Source organism: Chelonoidis abingdonii, chromosome 10 (assembly GCF_003597395.2).
Source record: "Chelonoidis abingdonii isolate Lonesome George chromosome 10, CheloAbing_2.0, whole genome shotgun sequence".
NCBI lineage: Eukaryota > Metazoa > Chordata > Testudines > Testudinidae > Chelonoidis > Chelonoidis abingdonii.
The window spans coordinates 67,138,019-67,156,907 of NC_133778.1; the positions used below are offsets into that span (position 1 = coordinate 67,138,019).

The window sequence follows — 18,889 nt, forward strand, 5'->3', positions numbered from 1 at the left end:
GCTTGGCCCCACTCTGTCTGACCCAGGCAACTTCAGCTCACACGGAGGATGGGACCCACCCTGGCCTTCTGTCTCTTTGATTAGCCTGCCCGCTCTGTCAGTCAGGCTGACCTGGAGCATTGGCCTCTCACCATTGTCCCTGGGAACTGTCAGTCTCAGGCTCCTGATTTCCCATCGATCTCTCCCTTTTAGTGCTGGGAGCTAACAACCCAACACTCCCACTGAATGTTAGTAAGGGGGCAACAGTCCCCTTACATAAGCAACTCTTAGCGCTGTTGAGCATTCACTATCCTTACTGAGTTCACCTTGCAGGATCAAACTGCAGGGCCCATCCAGATTGTGCTCTAATATAAGCACAAGGGAGAAGCTAAACATCTTAGTTATAGGATTTTTGAGGAACTGATCCAATTACCATGCCAGAAGTATCTTGCAAGTCTAGAAAAATCGAGTTAATCTGAATGCATAGCAGCTGACATAAATTCAGCAGATGAAGTAGAAAGTTCCTTATTTCCTTGGTGCCTCTAATCTGACAGGACTCTAGGGTAACTATAAAAAATTCACCATGGAAAATCCAAAGAATTACAGTGAAGATGGAATTTCGAATTTTACCAAAATGCTCTCAATGTCAGACAAGATTAGGTTTGCTTCATCTGGTACCACCACATTTGAACTACACGGTAAAGTACTTTTATTGCTTAATTAAATTGATTTACAAGTATTTAGGCTGATCTGTGAAGAAAATAGCTGATCTATTTGCGTTACATATGCAATGCGTTTTGACTGTGACTTTTGCTCCTAAATGTATCTGAACATTAATAAAGAGATGTATCTGGGACACATCTCTTCCAGCCAAAAATGCTGAGGGGATAGTCTCCAGCAAATACAAATAATTTTTTCTTCCAGTGTTTTTTAAAGAAACTAATTACATTTCCATTGTGTAAACTTTCAATGCCTAAAATATTTCAGAGATTCAGATCACCAAAAGCTAACCAAAAATGTACATTTATGAATTGCAGGTGAATATAAAAACTGACTCAAAACAAGTCTATTGTAACATTAATGAAGATGATGCTCCTTTTAATCATTATGACTCAGCATCATACACTTCGCTAAACTCAATTAAGGGCACCTGCCATTGGCCACTGTCGGAAGACAGGTGACTGGGCTAGATGGACCTTTGGTCTGACCCAGCAGGGCCGTTCTTATGTTCTAAGTTTGCCTGGACTTACAGCCTGTACAATCCTAGCACTCACTGCATGAAACTCCTGTTTAACTAAGAGTTTATAAATTGCTCACAGGACCATGTGCTTCTGGATCGTTTAGTGTGTGCATATGGGGACAGAATAGCCGTTTTGAAGAACAATTCTTCGAAAGTTCGATTTCTTTTTTTTAGTACTGTAGCTTCTAAAATTAAAGCCCTTTCACAGGACTGCCTCCCCTTTTAGTACCAACAGAGTGGTCCTGCTGTAACTCTGTGTACAGTGCCTTCTATTACAGGAATCTTCCTGAGCTTCTGTTCTTATGTGGTCAGAGCCTTGCCCCGCCACTGTGAAAGGCTTTCGCAATGGGGAAAGGCTCTGGCAAGGGGAGGCAACAGAGAGACTCCAGGAGCTCCCCACTGCCAGACCCTTTTCTTGCTACTTCCGCGGTACCAGAGGTTTTCACTGTTGCATGTAGCTACACACTGTAGTGTGCACAGAGCTTCCTTTTCCCAGCAGCTCCATGTACCCCACATGCCCCTGCAATTGTAGATACGGCACGTGTTTCAAGAATGGTACAGATACTTTATTTGCACGGAATTGGCCAAAGAAATGTGTGTGCTGTAAATGAACAGAGGATGTCACGGTGAACACGATTTGAAAGGATGTTTGTCTTGTTTCTGCTGGACTTTAGAACCGCACAGCAAGAAGAAGCCTTCTGCATGCTGTGTTTGGACTGCACTGGCAATCTACGTAATAATGCTAACTCTAGGCTTGGGACTATTGGCACTTAAAGGTAATTACCCCAAGGCTACAGTAAATAACCATTTACTATAATTACCCCTTGAAATTCAAAGATGCTTGTAATGGTTGGCAATATGTTTGCGCCTGATGCTTTTGCAATACCCCATCCTGGAGGGCTGCATGCTTCAATAGGCTGAGCACATTGTACAGACCAGGGGCCCTGTGCATCCCTCCAGTCGCTGCCTCAGCAAGCTCCTGTGTGCCACTCTTCCATCCCTCTATTTCAGGGACTCCCTGCAACCTCAGTCCCCCTCTTCCCCATTCAAGGGGCTCTGTGGGTTCCATTCCCCTCTCCCCTTTTCCAGGGGCGCTGTGGGTTCCCCATCCCCCTCTCCCTCTAGTGTCCCCCATTCTCCCATCATGCCCGGGGCTCTGTGTGCCCCCATACCACTGTTCCTCATTCTCCTCTTCATTCTCCCCATGCCCACCATGGCAAGGACTCTGTGTGCCCCCCTTCCCTCTCTGCTATATGCCAGAGGGCTCTTTGAGCCCCTCATGTGCCCTTCCTCCATACCATTGTCCCCATTCCAGAGTGCTTTGTGTGCCCACCATTCCTCAGTTCCCCCTCCTTCCCTCCATTCTCATATCTTTTCTTTCTGCCTGGGAGAGTCCCCCTTCGCTCAGCCAGTTAAGATACTGTGATGTTTGATGCATTATAAATAGACAGCTAGGTAGACTATTTAAGCATTATCCTGCTAATATCCAAGAGCAATCAATATCACTCCTATAAACCATTGTTATGCTCATCTGTCACTCAGGGCTGGTTCTGAAAGAGTACACCCAGGAAGGGTGTGTTTGCAGGGTGGGGAGAGTTTTATGCATGCTCTCTCCTCATGCCAGGAAGCTGATCTCTGTTTCAGGAGGGTAAGGGATGAGTGCCATGAAGAGCAGAGGATGAGGACACTTTCCTTCAGTTCCTCAGAGAAACTTTTGGAGCACAGTAAATGATCCTGAGCACTGTAAGAATGAAGGCTCCCTCTATTAGAAACTGTTGTTTTCCCCAGATACACATTATATATCTGGCCACTTATCCAGGCATATGTGGCCCCTGGGTACAATAATAAAGGGCATACTAAAAATGCCTACATAAGTCAATGAGAGCCAGTGGCTTTGTCTACACTATAAGTTAGGGGTGTATTGCCCTGCTCAATGTACTTTCATTGAGCTAGCGTGAGTACAAACACCAGTGCAGCCAGATTAGCAGCGAAGGCATGGCTGAGCTGTGCCCAGTACCTACGCCCCGGTTTCAGGTCACATTCTACCTGTCCTGCAAGAAAGAGGTGTCTGTTTTACAGGAACTCAGGGCTAGTCAACAGGAATTGCCCTACAGAGCAGGTTAATAGAAGGAGATTAAGACTATGTATTTCATGATGCCTTCCATTTTCCCAGTGTTTAACATGCAGGAGGAAATACGCAAACTCCAAAGAGAAGACAACCCTCATTTAGCAGAGGAACTGGTCAGCCCCTTCTACAATGAAACTCTTCCAGAGAGAAGCTTTTACAGAAAGAACTCCAGAGGTGAAGAACCATTGATCGAAAGCTTAGAAGAGGAAATCAACACCATTAGGGTCAGCAACCACCATTTATGGATGAGGATGAACAATATCACACTGGCTGCAGGTATCTCTCTGCTGCACCTTATCTTTTTGATGGTCATATATGGTGCATAATCTGAAAGCCTGATAGTGCTATACAAGAAATACAAGAGTCAAAGCCTCTTTAAATAGAAAATGCACAATTCAGTGGTCCCAATGGGAAACTCCAGCTTTCTTCCCTAAGATTGAAAGGGCGGGGCGCAGATCCTCAGCTCATGTAAATGGTGTAGCTCCATTAACTTGACTTATTATTGTGGATGGTCCAGTGGTTAGGGCACTAGCCTTAGGACTTGAGAGACCTGGAGTCAGTTCTCTGCTCTGCTACAGCCTTTCTGTGTGATCTTGGGCAAGTCACTTAGCCTCTGTGTGCCTCAGTTCCCCACGTGTAAAATGGGGATGACAGTCCTGCCTCCCAGGAGTGTTGTGAAGGTAAATATGTTAAAGATTGCAAAGTGCAGTGCTTTAAAATCTACTGAGGAAAAGCACGATGTGACAGAGAGGCACTGCTATGAAAATATAATAATACTTAAGGAGCAACCAGGAACAGGGCCTCGTTGTGTAAACACAGAGTCGTACACAGTGGCTGCCACAAAAAATGACCAGAGTTATGATGATCTGTCCCAGCTGAGGATCTGGCCCTCAGAACTGGATAAGATTGTGTATAGGGTGGAAGTATGGAGCCCAGGCTGGCATATCCCTTTGTGGTCCCACTTTGTTGCAGCTAGATTCTATTTCCTGTGCTGAAATGGGCAAGGGGTGCCTGTACCCAGTCCCCCGACCCAGCACACCCACATAATGTTGCTCAGACTTTTTTCAGGGTTCTCTAGGACGTCTAGTCTTATAGACTCATAGACTTTAAGGTCAGAAGGGACCATTATGATCATCTGGTCTGGGAGGGTGACATTTTCAACTCAGAGCTAAATTTGTTAATATACTGTTCAATCAACAATTGAGTGGTGACTGTTTAAAAATACACATCAAATATCCATTTCAGGGCAACTTGGAATCAAAGGAGAACCTGGTCCTCCGGGTAAGTAAATACTTGAGCAATGAACAGCTTCCCCTCTCTCTCCCCTTCCCTTCCCCTGTTCTGTACAGAATTGGAAGTTAGATTTTGGAACTCTATTCAATAAGTAATTTGGGCCCCGTTCCTACAAAGTTGTAATTACCCTGCATAATTTTATGCACATCAGTGGTCCCATTGAAGTCAAGCTCCTCCCACACCCCCTTGCATGGCCTGCTGGGAGTCTGGTTTTGGTGCAGAGTGTAGTCCCTGTTCTCTGGATACTCCCCATTCTGAGCAAGTGGATGGGGAGAAGCTGGGAGCTAGTAGAATCTCAACTCTGTCTCCTCTCCCGGCTGCTGCTCATTAGCCAAGGTAGCTGGGCAGATGTGATGGGAGAAGTAAGTTGTATTTTATCAAGAGCTTTATCAGTAACTTACTTCTTCAACCTGGATGGGACCAGGGAGGAACTGATGGGAACCGAGTGGGAGCCACAACTGCAGAGTAGTTTCACAGCACCTTTTACTACAGGCTCAATCTAGTCCACAACAAGTAATTCAACATGTCAGTTTTCCTATGTGAATAAGGTGTGATCCTACAAAATGCTGAGCAGCTCCCACATCGCACTATGGGCCTCAGCCTTTCATAGGATTGCACCCCAAATAGCTGAATAAGGTCCTCATGCATTTCCCATTGAACACGATGGAAATTCATCTGTTGACTTCAGTGGGAGTTGGATTGGGCCCACTGAGTTGAGTGGGAGGGTTTGCACATGCTCAGGATCAAGCCCTAAAACTCCCCCGATGTGAAGATTACTTCTCCTAGATGAGTTCACGTGGCATTTTAAGAGATACCCTGCTTCCCTTTTGTAACATTGACTGTCTGTTCCTCAATTTCCCCAAGACTTGTACTTCAAACTGGTGTCTAACTAGAGCCTACTATTGCAACCTTTTTTCTGAACCAAGTTATCTCTGCCTGCCTGAAATGAAGGCTTTATTCTCCCCTTTGCCAGATGCCAAAGGGGAGAAAGGAAGTCAAGGTGAAAAGGATTTCAAGTTTTTCAAGTGCTTACTCTTCCTGTTGGTTACATGCTGAAATATACACAAGGCCAGATTCTCGTTGGTGTAAATTAGCATAATTCAATTGCACTCAATGGAGCTATGTCAGCTTACACCCATCTGAGGATCTGGTTCTAGTTATGGCCAAATCCTGGTCCACAGCCTTTAATTTACACTTGTTCGTTATGCTGTCAAATCCATCTTCTAGGAAGAAAAGGTGAGAAGGGAGACATGGGTCTACGAGGACCTGCTGGAAGCAAAGGAGAACCAGGGTCAAAGGGTAAGTAAATAACATAAAACTCAGAGAGGGGTGGGGACATATTTAACAATGTAGACAAGCAGAGGAGAACAAAAGTGGATGTATTTGTATTTTAGGTATTGGATTTCCTGGGGAGAAAGGAGAGAAGGGTAAGTCGTGGAAATTAACTCTCCCTTGCATCATAAGAACAAATAGAAATAAAAACGCCCTGATTCTCAGACTTCCCATTGGCACTTTGATTTTGGTGCCTAAATATGGATTGAGATACCCAACGTTAAGCGCTTCAGATATGAACATTTTGGCCACTGTTTTTAAACCTGAAAGGGTTTTTAAGCACATGCTTCCCACTGCAAACTCTGAGAATGTGAACATATCCAGTGGGGCCCCTGGAAAAATGGGCACCCTGCACACCTGTTCCTCCCACTCAACGGTCCTGCCAGGGAGGGGGGGAAACCCCTCCACCCCAACCCTGCTCCCTGGCAGGAGTGCGGGGGGATGGCGTGGGAGAGGCCACTTCCTCTGGCCCAGAGCCCCATGAAACTGTAATCCACCTCTGAATACGTCCCGTGCATTGTCGAGGAATGTCCTTTATAACCCCTGTGATATTTCCTGCATTTCACCCCATTCACTTGTAGAAAACAAATAGATGGGGTTGGTGAGCTTCTGTAGATGCAGGTTTTGTGTGTGTCTTGCAATTAGTTTACTTGTTTGGGAGCTGTGATTTCAGTCTTCACAACAGGGCTTGGGGTCCCCAAGCCCCGTGGGGGGCAAGTGGGGCAATTTACCCCAGGCCGCAGGCCCTACAGGGGCCCCCACGAGAGTTTTTTGTGGGCCCTGGAGTGGGGTCCTTCACTTGCTCTGGGGCCCCCAGAAAACTCTCGCGGGGTCTGGGGCCCCAAAGCTTCTTCTACTCCGGGTCTTCAGCGGCAATTTGGTGGCGGGGGGTCCTTCAACCCAGGGACCCGCCACCAAAGTGCTGGGTCTTCGACGGTGGGGGGCCCCTTGCTGCCAAAGACCCCAGGCCCAGTGAATCCTCTGGGCGGCCCTCCTTCACAAAAGAATCAATGTTAATTTTTTGCCAATTCAATTTCAAGGTAATCCTGGAGAAAAGGGTGCTGAAGGTCTTTCTGGCCCTGGGGGTGCTCAGAAAGGGGAGAAAGGTTCATCTGGAAAGGATGGAACTCCAGGTACTGAGTTACTAACCTTTACAGTCACTGTACAAATGTTATCCTACATAATGCTCAATCCACATATTTCCTTTGATATTTTAGGGATACCTGGAGGAGTAGGAGCTCCAGGTGCCAAGGGAGACAAGGGAGAAGCAGGTAAGAAAGGATTAGTAGCAACACCTCCTCAAAAGTAAATGAAGAGCTAAGCAAATAACTGAACACACAAAGTTTGGTAAAACCAGGACACGCAGCAGCAATCTGAGTGATTTACTTGATGTTTTATGGGTCATAAGTCATAACTGGAGGGTAACTTAACTTTCTGTCTCAGAGATGACAGTCCTACTGATAGAGCCACACTGATACTACATAATTTGGTCAGCCACTGCTCTATAAGATGCACACTAAAATACGTATGCTGTAATAAACATACGATCCAGTTATCCTGTGTGTCCTTTTCCTGGAGACCTAGTCTTCAGACCAGATTCTGGTCTCATTTACACTAGGATAAATTGGGAGTAACTCCACTAAAGTGTATGGATTTATTCCCAATTTTTCACTAGTGTAAATGAGATCAAAATACAGCCTTTCATCGGGACTAAATCCTGGAGCTATTGCACAGCCTAAATGGTACATGCTGGGGAAGGAATTATCCCTCAGGCTGTGCTTTGTGCTCACAACAGATGTAGTTCCCTGGTCTCTGCCTTGGTTCTCCATTTAGGACCATGGCAAACCATGGATTGACCAGGTTCTCCCTCATCCCTCCCTTCTCCCACGGCTCCTAGCTGGGGAGCAGAATGCTCATGCACATCAGATGTTCCTGACATGCAGGGAGATTGCTACCCCCAGCTTGGGGACCCCAAGCCCTTCTGCAGTGGAATCGCACCAGTCTCACTAGGTAATGGCCCCCGCAGCCAGTCAGGCAGCAAGTCTGTTCTGCTGCTCCCCCACCTCCTCCATCCGTGGTGCTTGTCTATGTTTATGCCAAACAATCATTTTAAGCATCAAGCATCCGTGTCTTCCTTGCTGTGCAGCATGACTTACAACAATGAAGTACAACTTCAGGCCAAATCCTGCAGTTCGCTACCTATACATTTCAGTGCCTTTTCAGGGAAAAATTCACACAGACCTCAGTCTTTGAGCCAGGACAGCAGGATTTGGCTCATAGACAGTTGGACCAGTTTCGCAGCTAGTGTAAATTAGCATAGCTCCAGTTATGTCAGTGGAGCGACTGTGTCTATTTACACCCACTGAGAATCTGACCCAATACCCGTGGATTGTCCAGGCTCAAAAATAACTACCTTTCATGTCCATTAATCGTTATTATTAATATGTACTTATTGGGATTTCAGGAATAGAAGGACCAAAGGGGACAAAAGGAGACCAAGGTAATGCATTTCCTTCACTGCGTTGCTACTATGGATTTTGCTCTCAGACAAAACTGTGTAAATCAGGAATAACTCCATTGAAGTTAGGAGAAATAAACCAAAGTAAAGCCAGTGAATGAGAATAGAATCCAGTGGACAGTACTGAATTTACACAGAGAGGCCCAAATTTGGCTCTCGGTGACAGATATCTGTTTCAAAAGTAACTGCACTGGCATCTTCAGAGTCACTCTGGATCTACGACAAGAGCAGAATTGGATTCTTATATCAGTATTGCATTTTGTAGTGTGTGTAATGGGTCTTTCATGGGATGTTCAAAGCATCAGAAGTTTGGTATTTTTCATCCAGGTTTAAGAGGACCACCGGGTGAAGATGGAAGTAAAGGGGACAGGGGCCTCGCTGGTCCAAAAGGTGAACTAGGAATGAAAGGGGATACGGGGCCTACAGGTAAGACAATTTACTTATTTTTACCTATGCAATTTTAACAATTTCACGTGCCTTCCTAGTTAAGTCTTTTCTGTTTACAGTGTAAAATGTATTATTACTCTGTGAGTTGTTTCCACAAAGATTCAGATATCTCTGACCATCGGGTTACCAGTCCATAAAGAGATTGGATGAATGAGGTTATTTGCCTTATTTGTGGGGTGCCATTTTGTTTCTTGCTATGCCAGTACACCAAGGAGGGTGGTCCTCCAGAAATGCTGACTCAGAGTAATGAGCTTTTATATTCTCTTTTGAGGATATGTACGTGTAATGAAAGAAGCAGGTATTTAATTATCAGTACATCCCTGATTATAGCAGTGGTGTTTACAGAAGGATTTATATGGTATAAACTAATACAATACAATTTAAATGCACAATCATGTGCAGGTTTGGTTGGTTAGAGTGATAGAAAAGCCTGCCTCTGAGTGGTTTAGATCCCATATAAGCTAGAGTTTTGTGTAAGTTAAACAGAAGAATTAGGCAGGGTTTCTCGCCTGTGTAACTTGCATTACATTAGTATTCATCAGCCACATCTGAGATGTGAACAGGGAGAATGAGCCGAAGACAGGGTGGAGAGTGGAAACAAGGGGAAGTGGTACATATGAATGGAGAATGATGATTATACACAGAACATTTGGAAATGTAGCATTGCCGCTCTGCTGGTGTACATCAGTAGGGTTCCATTTATTTAACAGAATTCCCACTGATTTGCACCAGCTGAGGGTCTGGCTCATAAATGGCAAAACAGATCTTAAAAAATTCAAGGAATCTTGGGAAAATGCTGGAACAGAAAAGAGAAGGAGGGGATTGCAATCACTTCTGAAATATTTTGTTCCATTCTTTTGTATTCTGTCATAAGTATCTTGATTACCAACTGAAAACGTCAGATCGAGAAATGCAGACCCAGGGCCAGATGCTGATGCTGTTAGAGCGACACAGATTTGACTCCAAACCTTTGATTCACACACATTCATTATATTGTTAAATAGGTCTTCAAGGAAGTAAAGGTGAAGTGGGCAAGAAGGGAGAAATGGGCCCCAGAGGACCAATTGGTGCTCCTGGAAACAAGGGAGATGCAGGTTAGTCAGGTTAAATGGTAAGTTAATAAGGCAGAAAGCCAAATCTGGCAGGGGGCTGGTGGAGAAGAGGAGAGATGCATGTTTAATGATTTGTACAAATATCACTACTGCTAACACCAATATTGTATTGTAGGTAGAGTGGGTGCACCAGGGCTTCCAGGACAGAAAGGAGAGGCAGGTAAGCCGGTCAAAAAGAAAAGTTTCTTGTATTGGTATAACACTGATCTCCCTTAAAGGTGCATTTCATTGAAAAAGGGCAGGTATGCAGCTGGTGCAAATCGGCTCTAACTTAATTGAGGTCAATTAACAGCTGTAGTGGATTGGCCCTGAAAGTCTAATTTAAAAGAAAATCAAACCCACCATCACTGTAACTGAGAAATGTCTATTTGTCCCAATTACCAAGGAAGAGTATTATAAACACAACTGCCCTCCCTCCAATCCCACAGCAAGCTACATACACCACCAGATTTGAAGAGTAATTCCACTGAACTCAGTCGAGTTACACTGGTGTAAAACTGCTGTAAATGGGTGTAAGTGAAAGGAGAAGGAGGATCTTTTGTTCTATATTTTTCATAGATTTTTAAAGTCAGGAGAGCCCATTGCGATCATCTTGTCTGACCTCCTGCATATATAGGCAATCACAGTCCAGAGCAACTGCACCTCTGTCTCCCCTTGGTGATTCAGCAAAGGCATCCACTCTCCAGCTTCCAGTTCCCCAGGCACTGCCTGTCTGGTTGGAGACCTGCATCTCTCTCCCTTCTGACTTGGGTACTCACAGGCTGCACATGTCCTTGCCTTCACTGTGTATTTCTCAGCACAGCCAGGTTGGCCAAGGACACCAGCTTGTTTTTTCGTCAGAGACTGATAACAGAATGATTGTCGATAGTTATAAGTTACCACGCAGCACTTCCTATCCACGCCCACTTTATTCTTAAGGGATAACGCATTGCAGATAAAACACATTAAAGCAATAAAAGAACCTACGTGCATGCTAATAAGTTTAATGGAATTAACCTCAACCCTAACATGGATTCTGCAGGGTCAGTACTTCCAACCCTACCTGAAAGATTGGGGTCCACTGTGGATTAGGGGTCCAGTCCATTTGCTGGATCAGGAAAAAGACCATACGCCAGTTTAAAACCAGGCTATTTATTCAAAAATCCTTCCTTTGTCAGTCCCTGAAGAATCTAGGTTGAATTAGTGTACACCAGGGTGTGTGTGGGGGTCTTTACAACCTGAGTGAATTTGTGTAATCACCCCCAGCTGTATGAAAATACGTACAATTCCACAATAGCACATGCACCATTGCATTTTTAATACAAGGAATTCAAAGATTTTAAAACTAATTCAATAAGGTTGAACTTCATTCAATAAAGTTCATTTACGATATTGCAGGAAATTGTCAGTCTGTTACACGGGTCCCAGAATTTCACCCAGTAAATCCCTTTCTAATCCTCTAAGGCCAAGTTCACCATAGTATTACTCCACTTTCACACCAGTTTCACTCCACTGAGGCAACACCAGTGTCAAACCGGAATAATGCAGTGGTGATTCAGGCCCCTTTTGTCTAATTCTAAATTTATATGGTGTCCCGCCTGCTTCGTGGCCTGACTCATCGTGACATTTAGATATGAAGATATGGATACTGAGTATCCTGCTAGCAACAGTTTCATACTATAGTAACCGCATGAAGCAGGAGTTGCTCCTGATTTAGCCCAGTGTAAATAAAAGGCAAATCTGTCCCAGAGTACCCTGGAAAAATTGCCACATAGGTAAATGCTTTCTGTCTATGAACATTTCCCCTTTGGGTGCATATGGATGGAGTGTTCTTTACCTCTATGCAAAGTCCTCGTGGCAGCTACTATTCTTTCTCTGGGCTTTATGAACTATCCTACAGAATTATATCCCTTCGCTACAATTCTATGGGATGACTTAGAAAGTCTATAGAAAAGATCTTCTTTTCTGTTAACATCTATAGATTTTTAGAGCAATTTATATAGAATCCTGTTAAATTTCCATAGAGCCCTAATTTATTTGTGTGTGTGTTTACAGGGCCATATTCTGTGTGTATATGGCCATATTCTCCTTTTGGCTCTATACACATTGCTCCCACAATCGCTCCCATTGACCCAATGTGTATGCATCCCAGGGCACAATTTGACCTAAATTTTGGAAAGTGCTTTGGGATCCTTCAGATTGAAATGCGGTATGGACCTGATTCTCCACTGCCTTTCGCTTTGTACACTCGTTTACACTCTGCAAAGTTGGTTCTAAAACGGTACCACTAGTGAAAGCAAGTGGAGGATTCCAACGTGGAAGCAGTTACACCCACTTTGCTCTCCCTCTGCACAGGAATAGAGGATCCTCCCCTGGAGAAATGTTATGTTACTTTGGTTCCTTTGTAGTTCTTTGTATTTTGTTTTTGTCGTTCAACTTTTAAGGCCTGAATGGAGAAGTTGGTGCCCTGGGACTTCCTGGTTTAAATGGCATGCCTGGTCAGAGAGGGGAGAAGGGTACATAGCTACCAGCATTTTGAATTTAGTAAAAGAATATCCTGCTAGGTATTTTTTACCATGCACCCCAAATCTCCTTCCACTGACATTAATAGAGCTACTGTGACTTACCCCAACTGTGTATCTGGCACATAAGATATGTCAATTTCTGTATGTTATCAGTGAAAGGTCCACTTATCCTCTAAGATTTGATCTGAAAACCCAATCTTCCTAGGTTAATAAGCTCTTATTTTAATATATTGTACGTGCCTTATCCGCTTCGTTAACCATTAGCTAGAGAACCAGCGTGCCTTCCCATCTTCATTAATTGAAAAGTTGACTATAAATGTAAGCTTGAGGAAGCTTAAAAGTGTGAAAATATCTGTTTGACTTATTTATTTTGGTTTTGATGATCTTAGGCATTCCAGGACCAAAGGGAGAACAGGGAGATTCAGGTAAAGCACTTGCTGTAATAGATGATTACACAATCGGGTACTTTACACGGAATGTTTCACTGACTTTTGAAGGTGATTGCATGTAATACTTGTCATGCTCTTTTCTTCAGAAATTGACAAAGGCATCAGCTCTCTGATATTTTCCACCTAGGGTTTAGAGGCCAATATGGTGAAAGCAGGCGGTATTTTGGCATTCCAGGTCCGAAAGGCGAACCAGGAATGAAAGGCTCCAAAGGAGACATGGGACCTAGAGGTAAGACTATCTGTCAAGGTTTCTGATGATTCACTGGTATGTTTTGCATTGTGTGTGTATTAGGAAGTTGCAGTAGTTTTTCCATGGTTAAGCTTGCTGCTAGCTCTCCATTATAAACCTGATTTTTCAACCCCACTACCAAGTTCCCACACAAAGAAACCAATCTTCCTGACATTTTGGATGCATAGTATCATCTTTCTGGAAACTTTGGTAAAAATTCTGCAAAAGGTTTTAAAGTCATGAGGCCAGATTCTCTGGTCCAGCCACCTTTATGTCCCCCTGGTTGCCAGTGCTGTTCATTACACTTCATTTCTGCTCCCTTGTATCGTTTCGGCAGAGACACCTTGCAGTGCACCTCTCCTCTGTAACTTATATGAAATTAAGAATTCAACAATATCTATGCATCTGCATGCAACGAGGTGTGACCATAAAGGGATGCAATTGTAATAAGGAAAGGGAAAGGTTGACTGACTGGAAAAAAACATTTCAAAAATGATCAGTAAAGTTAGGTGTCATCATGAGACTGGCCCATAGACACCCATAACTTGGAGGACCAGCAATTGCAGTGGGAGTGTTTTAAAAATGTCTACTCTGGAGCTGTTTTTATAACATTTAAAATATGTATTATAGGCATGGCAGCACCAGTAAAATACTGTCCACTTAATATAACAGGATTCTGCACACTGACGTATATTCACCATCACAGGACCTTTTCACCAGTGTTGTGCATTGCGAGTACTTTGCAGTGCATAATACTCCTGCCGCTTTTAACATGCTGCTGTCACGAGTTCCAAAGCTGTCTCGGGGGCTTAACCGCATCAGGGGTTTAATTCCAAGAGTACATTTCAAAGTCTAAATGTGTGATGGGGGCTGGCATTTTCTTTGAAGATTTGCATGCATCCCTGATCAACACAAGTATAAGACATAATGGTAAACGTTATACTTTACCTTGCAAGTGTGTCTAATGATTGTTTTTTTAAAATTTGGAACAGGACTGCCAGGGAGCAAAGGTGACAGGGGTGAACCAGGTACTGGACATTTATCTCATTTCCATAGCTTGCCCTGTAACACCAGTACTATATAGAACCCAATGTATGCCCAGGACACATGCTTAACTTTGACCATTTGCATAGTCCCAGTGATGCCAACTGAACCTCCCACGTGCATAAAGTGAAGCAAGTGTTTAAGAGCCTGCAGGATCAGGCTGTCAGTCACACTTCTGAAGTAACTGCACCTCTGAGCCCTTCCTGGGTCTGCTCAAGGAGGTTTTCACCATCACCAATCTCTGGGCAGGGACCTCCATCACTCTTCCTGCTGAGCAGGGTTGTTTGGTTGCAACCCACCTCCCTGCAATGCCCTTGCTTATCCCAGCAGGTCTGACTAGTGTCCAGCTTCTGTACTTTGTTTTCTCTCCAAGGACTATGTGTCAGTGGTTATGAGTAACCAACAGCTCTCTCAGAGCAGTACAGAAACAACGTATAAAACAATAAAAGGTCTAAACGCATAATTAAGTTTACCAGTGGCCCCCCGTGACATCCCTGCATGTTCCAGTCCTTCCATGGGTTTTGATATGCCACCCACTTTTTGGACAAATGGTTAAGCCCGTTTGTGGCCTCAAAATGAAACCTGTCTCTTTATACGCCAGTCTCCTGGGTCTCTTGAACACAATCTGAATCAGTATATGCAAACCAACACAGAGAGTGGTACTTCTCTGGAACTGTTTACTGGTCCCAGGGACTGCAGTAATCACACCCCACTGTTTTTAGTTCTTGGAGGAGCTACAGTAACCCTCCCTATTGGAGTAGAATACAATCCTGAGCCCACAATAATGCATATAACCTGTACAAATAACAAGCCTAAAATTGATTCAATAGTCTCAAGCTATGCCTGTGTTCATCATATCTACCACAGGGTCCTGAACTGATCTGATTTTTGCTACAACAGCAACCTGTTTTCCACGTAGCCATGTTCATTTAGGTGTGCCCATTCATTTGTGTTCTTGGGTTTAACACTTTATTCTTCTGTCATTTTTTCTTATGCAAACGTCTTATTTTCCTTGTGTATAATTGGTGCAATTATTTCATAACCACCTAATCCATCAGCGGAAAGCTACTCCGACCCCAAGATAAGGCTCATTGGAACAGCTAAGGGGGGCCGTGTTGAAATTCTGTACAAAGGGAAGTGGGGAACAATATGTGATGATAAATGGGACAAACAAGATGGAACCGTGGTCTGCAAAATGCTGGGATATAGTCATGCAGTTCACGTCATGACAACAAGCACAGGTAAGTTAATAACTAATCACCCAAATCACCAATTACATTCTCGATCCCAAATTGTGATCTGTGATTTTATATAGTGTAGCTGGTGGTCGGTGCAAGATTCAACATTTACAGGGACAGTATTCATGGCCTCCTGGCACCCAAGCCACTTACAGCCAGGCATTCAGATACAGAGCTGAAATTTTTTCAGTCCAGGGTGCCACATTTGTTCGGTGCCACTTGCGCAGGATTTTTGCTCTTCACAAATTCTTTGTGAAGTCCCGAAATTCTTTCCAAGTGCAGGATCACAGTCTAAGGTTGTACACAATATATGGTTTCTTGATGGCAAATACTGAGATACTTGCATTCGCATGTGAGTTGCATGGGCTTTCCACACATGCTGCCTCAGAGGATAACTCTAGAATTTCCATTTGTCCCTTTTATCTCCTTACTACTTGCTGTTTCTATTTCCTGATTGTCAAAATACCCACCTACCCCAGTGGCCCCCGAAGGAGAAATTATGATGGTCCAGACCAGAGGTAACCCATGCCTTCTGAATCGGGGCGCGGAGTCAGGGCAGCTGGCTTCAGCAGTGTTACTGAGCATACTCAGTCTGTGTGATCATGCTCAGTGCAAGCCAAGCAGCAAATCTGGGGGCCACCCCCACACATCCCTTCTGGTCCAGACCCTGCCACTCTTGCCGAGACAAAACTCCTACTGCAGTGAATGGGTGTTCCGCTAAAGCAAAGAGGGCAGTATCATAACCTATAGAATAATCACCCAGCAATCAAGAACTTACAGACCAGTTGTATGGAAGTGTTCTGGGACAACTGGGCACGAGCCATTCAGATACACGGATGGTCAACAGAAGCAAAGTTTTTAGAGATTTCTGTGTTAAATAGGATTGCTGGGATTAGTGCACATATCCCTGATTTGAGACGATCACTGGGGATAATTAAACCCTTTTATAAAGAAAACCTTTCTATCCTCCACCCACCCTCAAGTTTTACTCACAATCTGAACCCGCTCAACTTTTCCAAAGTTCACAAAAGTTCACTTAATGTTTCCTCTCTGATCTCTTATTTCCATGTGCCCCTGCACTTCCTACTTCTAGCCAAAGCTGGAAGCAGAAGTGCCACAATAGTGTTAGAAAGTCTGTTCTTGCAAAATTTCCATGCCAGTTTTGCAGATCCCAGAGAGTAGAGATTGTTTGGATGAAACCATCCAACCTAAAGCTCTGCACTGTCTTAGCTATGCCCTATATTAGTGGCAAGCAGGGCCAGCTCCAGGCACCAGCAAAGGAAGCAGGTGCCTGGGATGGCCAATAGAAAGGGGCAGCACTCCTTCCGTTATTGGGGTGGCACGTCCAGGTCAGTGGTGGCAATTCGGCGGTGGGTCCTTCAGTCACCCGCTTCAGTCTTGGGCGGCAATTCGGCTGCAGCTCAATCGGGTTTTTCTTTTTCTTTTTTCTTCGTCGCTTGGGGCGGCAAAAAAGCTGGAGCCAGCCCTGGTGGCAAGTGTAATTCTCTGCAGTGCGGTACCCAAAGGGGCTTCTTAAGTAGGTGTTACCCCTTCCATTTGGAAGGGACTATGAGCAATATGTACAGCAAAGTGCATGAGATTCAAGCTGAGAGACCACCTCCAACATGTCATGTGACAACTTCGATTGCAATCTGTCCAGCTCCTTCCCCTCCTGTGTTATGTTTCAGGAGTTCATTATGTATTCCCTGGGAGGAGGGGGGCCTGTTCTGTTTTTCACTGGTAACAAAAGACAGGATTGTGACCTGCTCTTACCAGGACACACATGGTGGTAAAAGTGCACCAGGGAAGGCTTCTTCCTCACTCTGCGTTGTGAGCCAGAATGGACATAACCTGTACAAAAAGTCTTTTCTTTCCATCTGAGTTAGCTGCACTGCGGGGCACTGAGCACTGGGACTAGCAGCCTTTGCTGGCCCTCCGTTCCCATTCGCCTGCAGATGGGTGGAGGGAGGGCAGGAATATGTGAAGCTTTGACTCCACCCCCCCCAGTGCGCCAGCCCACAATGCCAAGGTGGCGTGAGAGGGGAAGTCAGCTGCACTCAGTAAAAGGCTGCAATAAGTTACTTTCTCTTGGGGCCAGGGCCTCTTCCTGGGTTGATACACGTACCCGGTCCTGACACAGAGCTGTGCCTTAAGGCTCAGTCTAGCCCTAAGGGAAGTGTGAAACCTAAAAATGTCCTCTTTGTGATTCACATTACAGATTTCTTTGGTATATGTCTATTTCACATGCCCTACAGTGACTTATTTTGCTTTTTATTTTTTTTTTATTTTTAAGCTCTCACCCTCCAAAAAGATTCTGTTCCCATTTGGCTTGATGACGTGGAGTGCAGTGGAACAGAAGACTCCATTTTTGACTGTGAAAAAACCGATTGGGGGAAACACGACTGCAGCCACAGCGAAGATGCTGGGGTGGAATGTGCCTAAGCCAGTGTAGAAATGGGCTTGATACACTGCTGTCTGGCATAAGATGTCTTAATTCCATCAGTTCCAAAAGCCTGTGCTGCTGTTGTCTGTAACTGGGACTTGCTTCTTTGTTTCTGTGTTTGTAAAACTGTTGGTTTCTTTACCTATTTTAAAAATATGCATTAACGAGGCAAGTAATTGTTCCTTAAATCTTTTAATAACCAGTAAGGCCAAGAGTAAACCAGGAAATCCAATTGCCACTAGGGTGACCAGAAAGCAAATGTGAACAATCGGGATGGAGGTGAGGGGTAATAGGAGCATATATAAGAAAAAGACCCAAAAATTGGGACTGTCCCTATAAAATCGGGACAACTGGTCACCCTACTTGCCACAAAACAATTATTGACAGAAAAGGAATGAAATACCCAAGTCATTCAAACACTTGTAAATCTTTGGGTAACCTGATCAGTCTGGTATCCAGCAATCACGTATTCTGCACAGAGTGGAAGAATAGTGGAAGTTAAAGCACAGGAGTAGGAGACCTATGCCCTGCACTCTTCCGAGCTCTTCTCTGGACCTCCTTCATGACCATGGCCAGGTCACTAAGGCCCAGATCCTTAAAGGTGAGAAGTTAGGCACATGAAAACCTTTGAAGATCTGGTCCGTAACCTCTCTGTTTCTCAGTTTCACAGTCTCCCAATCTATTAAACAGAGGTAATGATACTTACCTCTCAGGAGTATTAGGAAGACTGATTCATAGAGTCCTTTTAGATCCTTAGACATAAGGCGCTATGGAAATATAGAAATATATACAAATACAAAGCAGGAGCATGCATTAGCCACAGTACCATTCTGATGGGAAGTCACTGATGATGAAGTGTAAAGCTTGCAGAGTTAACTGTCTTATATGTAGCTACATAATGGCTTCCATCCTTTACTGTCTGTTATACAGAGC

The 18,889-nt window shown here is 44.3% G+C and overlaps 1 protein-coding gene across 1 annotated transcript; it reads left to right on the forward strand.

Moving 5' to 3' along the window:
• The first annotated feature begins 562 nt into the window (after window positions 1-562).
• Window positions 563-17,955, forward strand: MARCO (macrophage receptor with collagenous structure). The gene is made up of 16 exons (XM_075069795.1): window positions 563-677; window positions 1,894-1,995; window positions 3,393-3,623; window positions 4,593-4,628; window positions 5,868-5,939; window positions 6,035-6,067; window positions 7,190-7,243; window positions 8,437-8,472; window positions 8,818-8,916; window positions 9,942-10,031; window positions 10,165-10,209; window positions 12,943-12,978; window positions 13,130-13,231; window positions 14,224-14,259; window positions 15,334-15,516; window positions 17,825-17,955. The coding sequence occupies exons 1-16, from the start codon at window positions 563-565 to the stop codon at window positions 17,953-17,955; spliced, it is 1,401 nt and encodes a 466-aa protein (XP_074925896.1).
• The last annotated feature ends 934 nt before the right edge of the window (window positions 17,956-18,889 follow it).

Excerpts from the sequence above, each read along its gene's own strand:
- MARCO (XM_075069795.1), top strand. The coding sequence starts at position 563 with ATGGAAAATCCAAAGAATTACAGTGAAGATGGAATTTCGAATTTTACC. Across the intron at positions 7,244-8,436 it reads GGGAGACAAGGGAGAAGCAG|GAATAGAAGGACCAAAGGGG; the intron begins GTAAGAAAGGAT and ends TTGGGATTTCAG. Across the intron at positions 14,260-15,333 it reads AGGTGACAGGGGTGAACCAG|CGGAAAGCTACTCCGACCCC; the intron begins GTACTGGACATT and ends CTAATCCATCAG.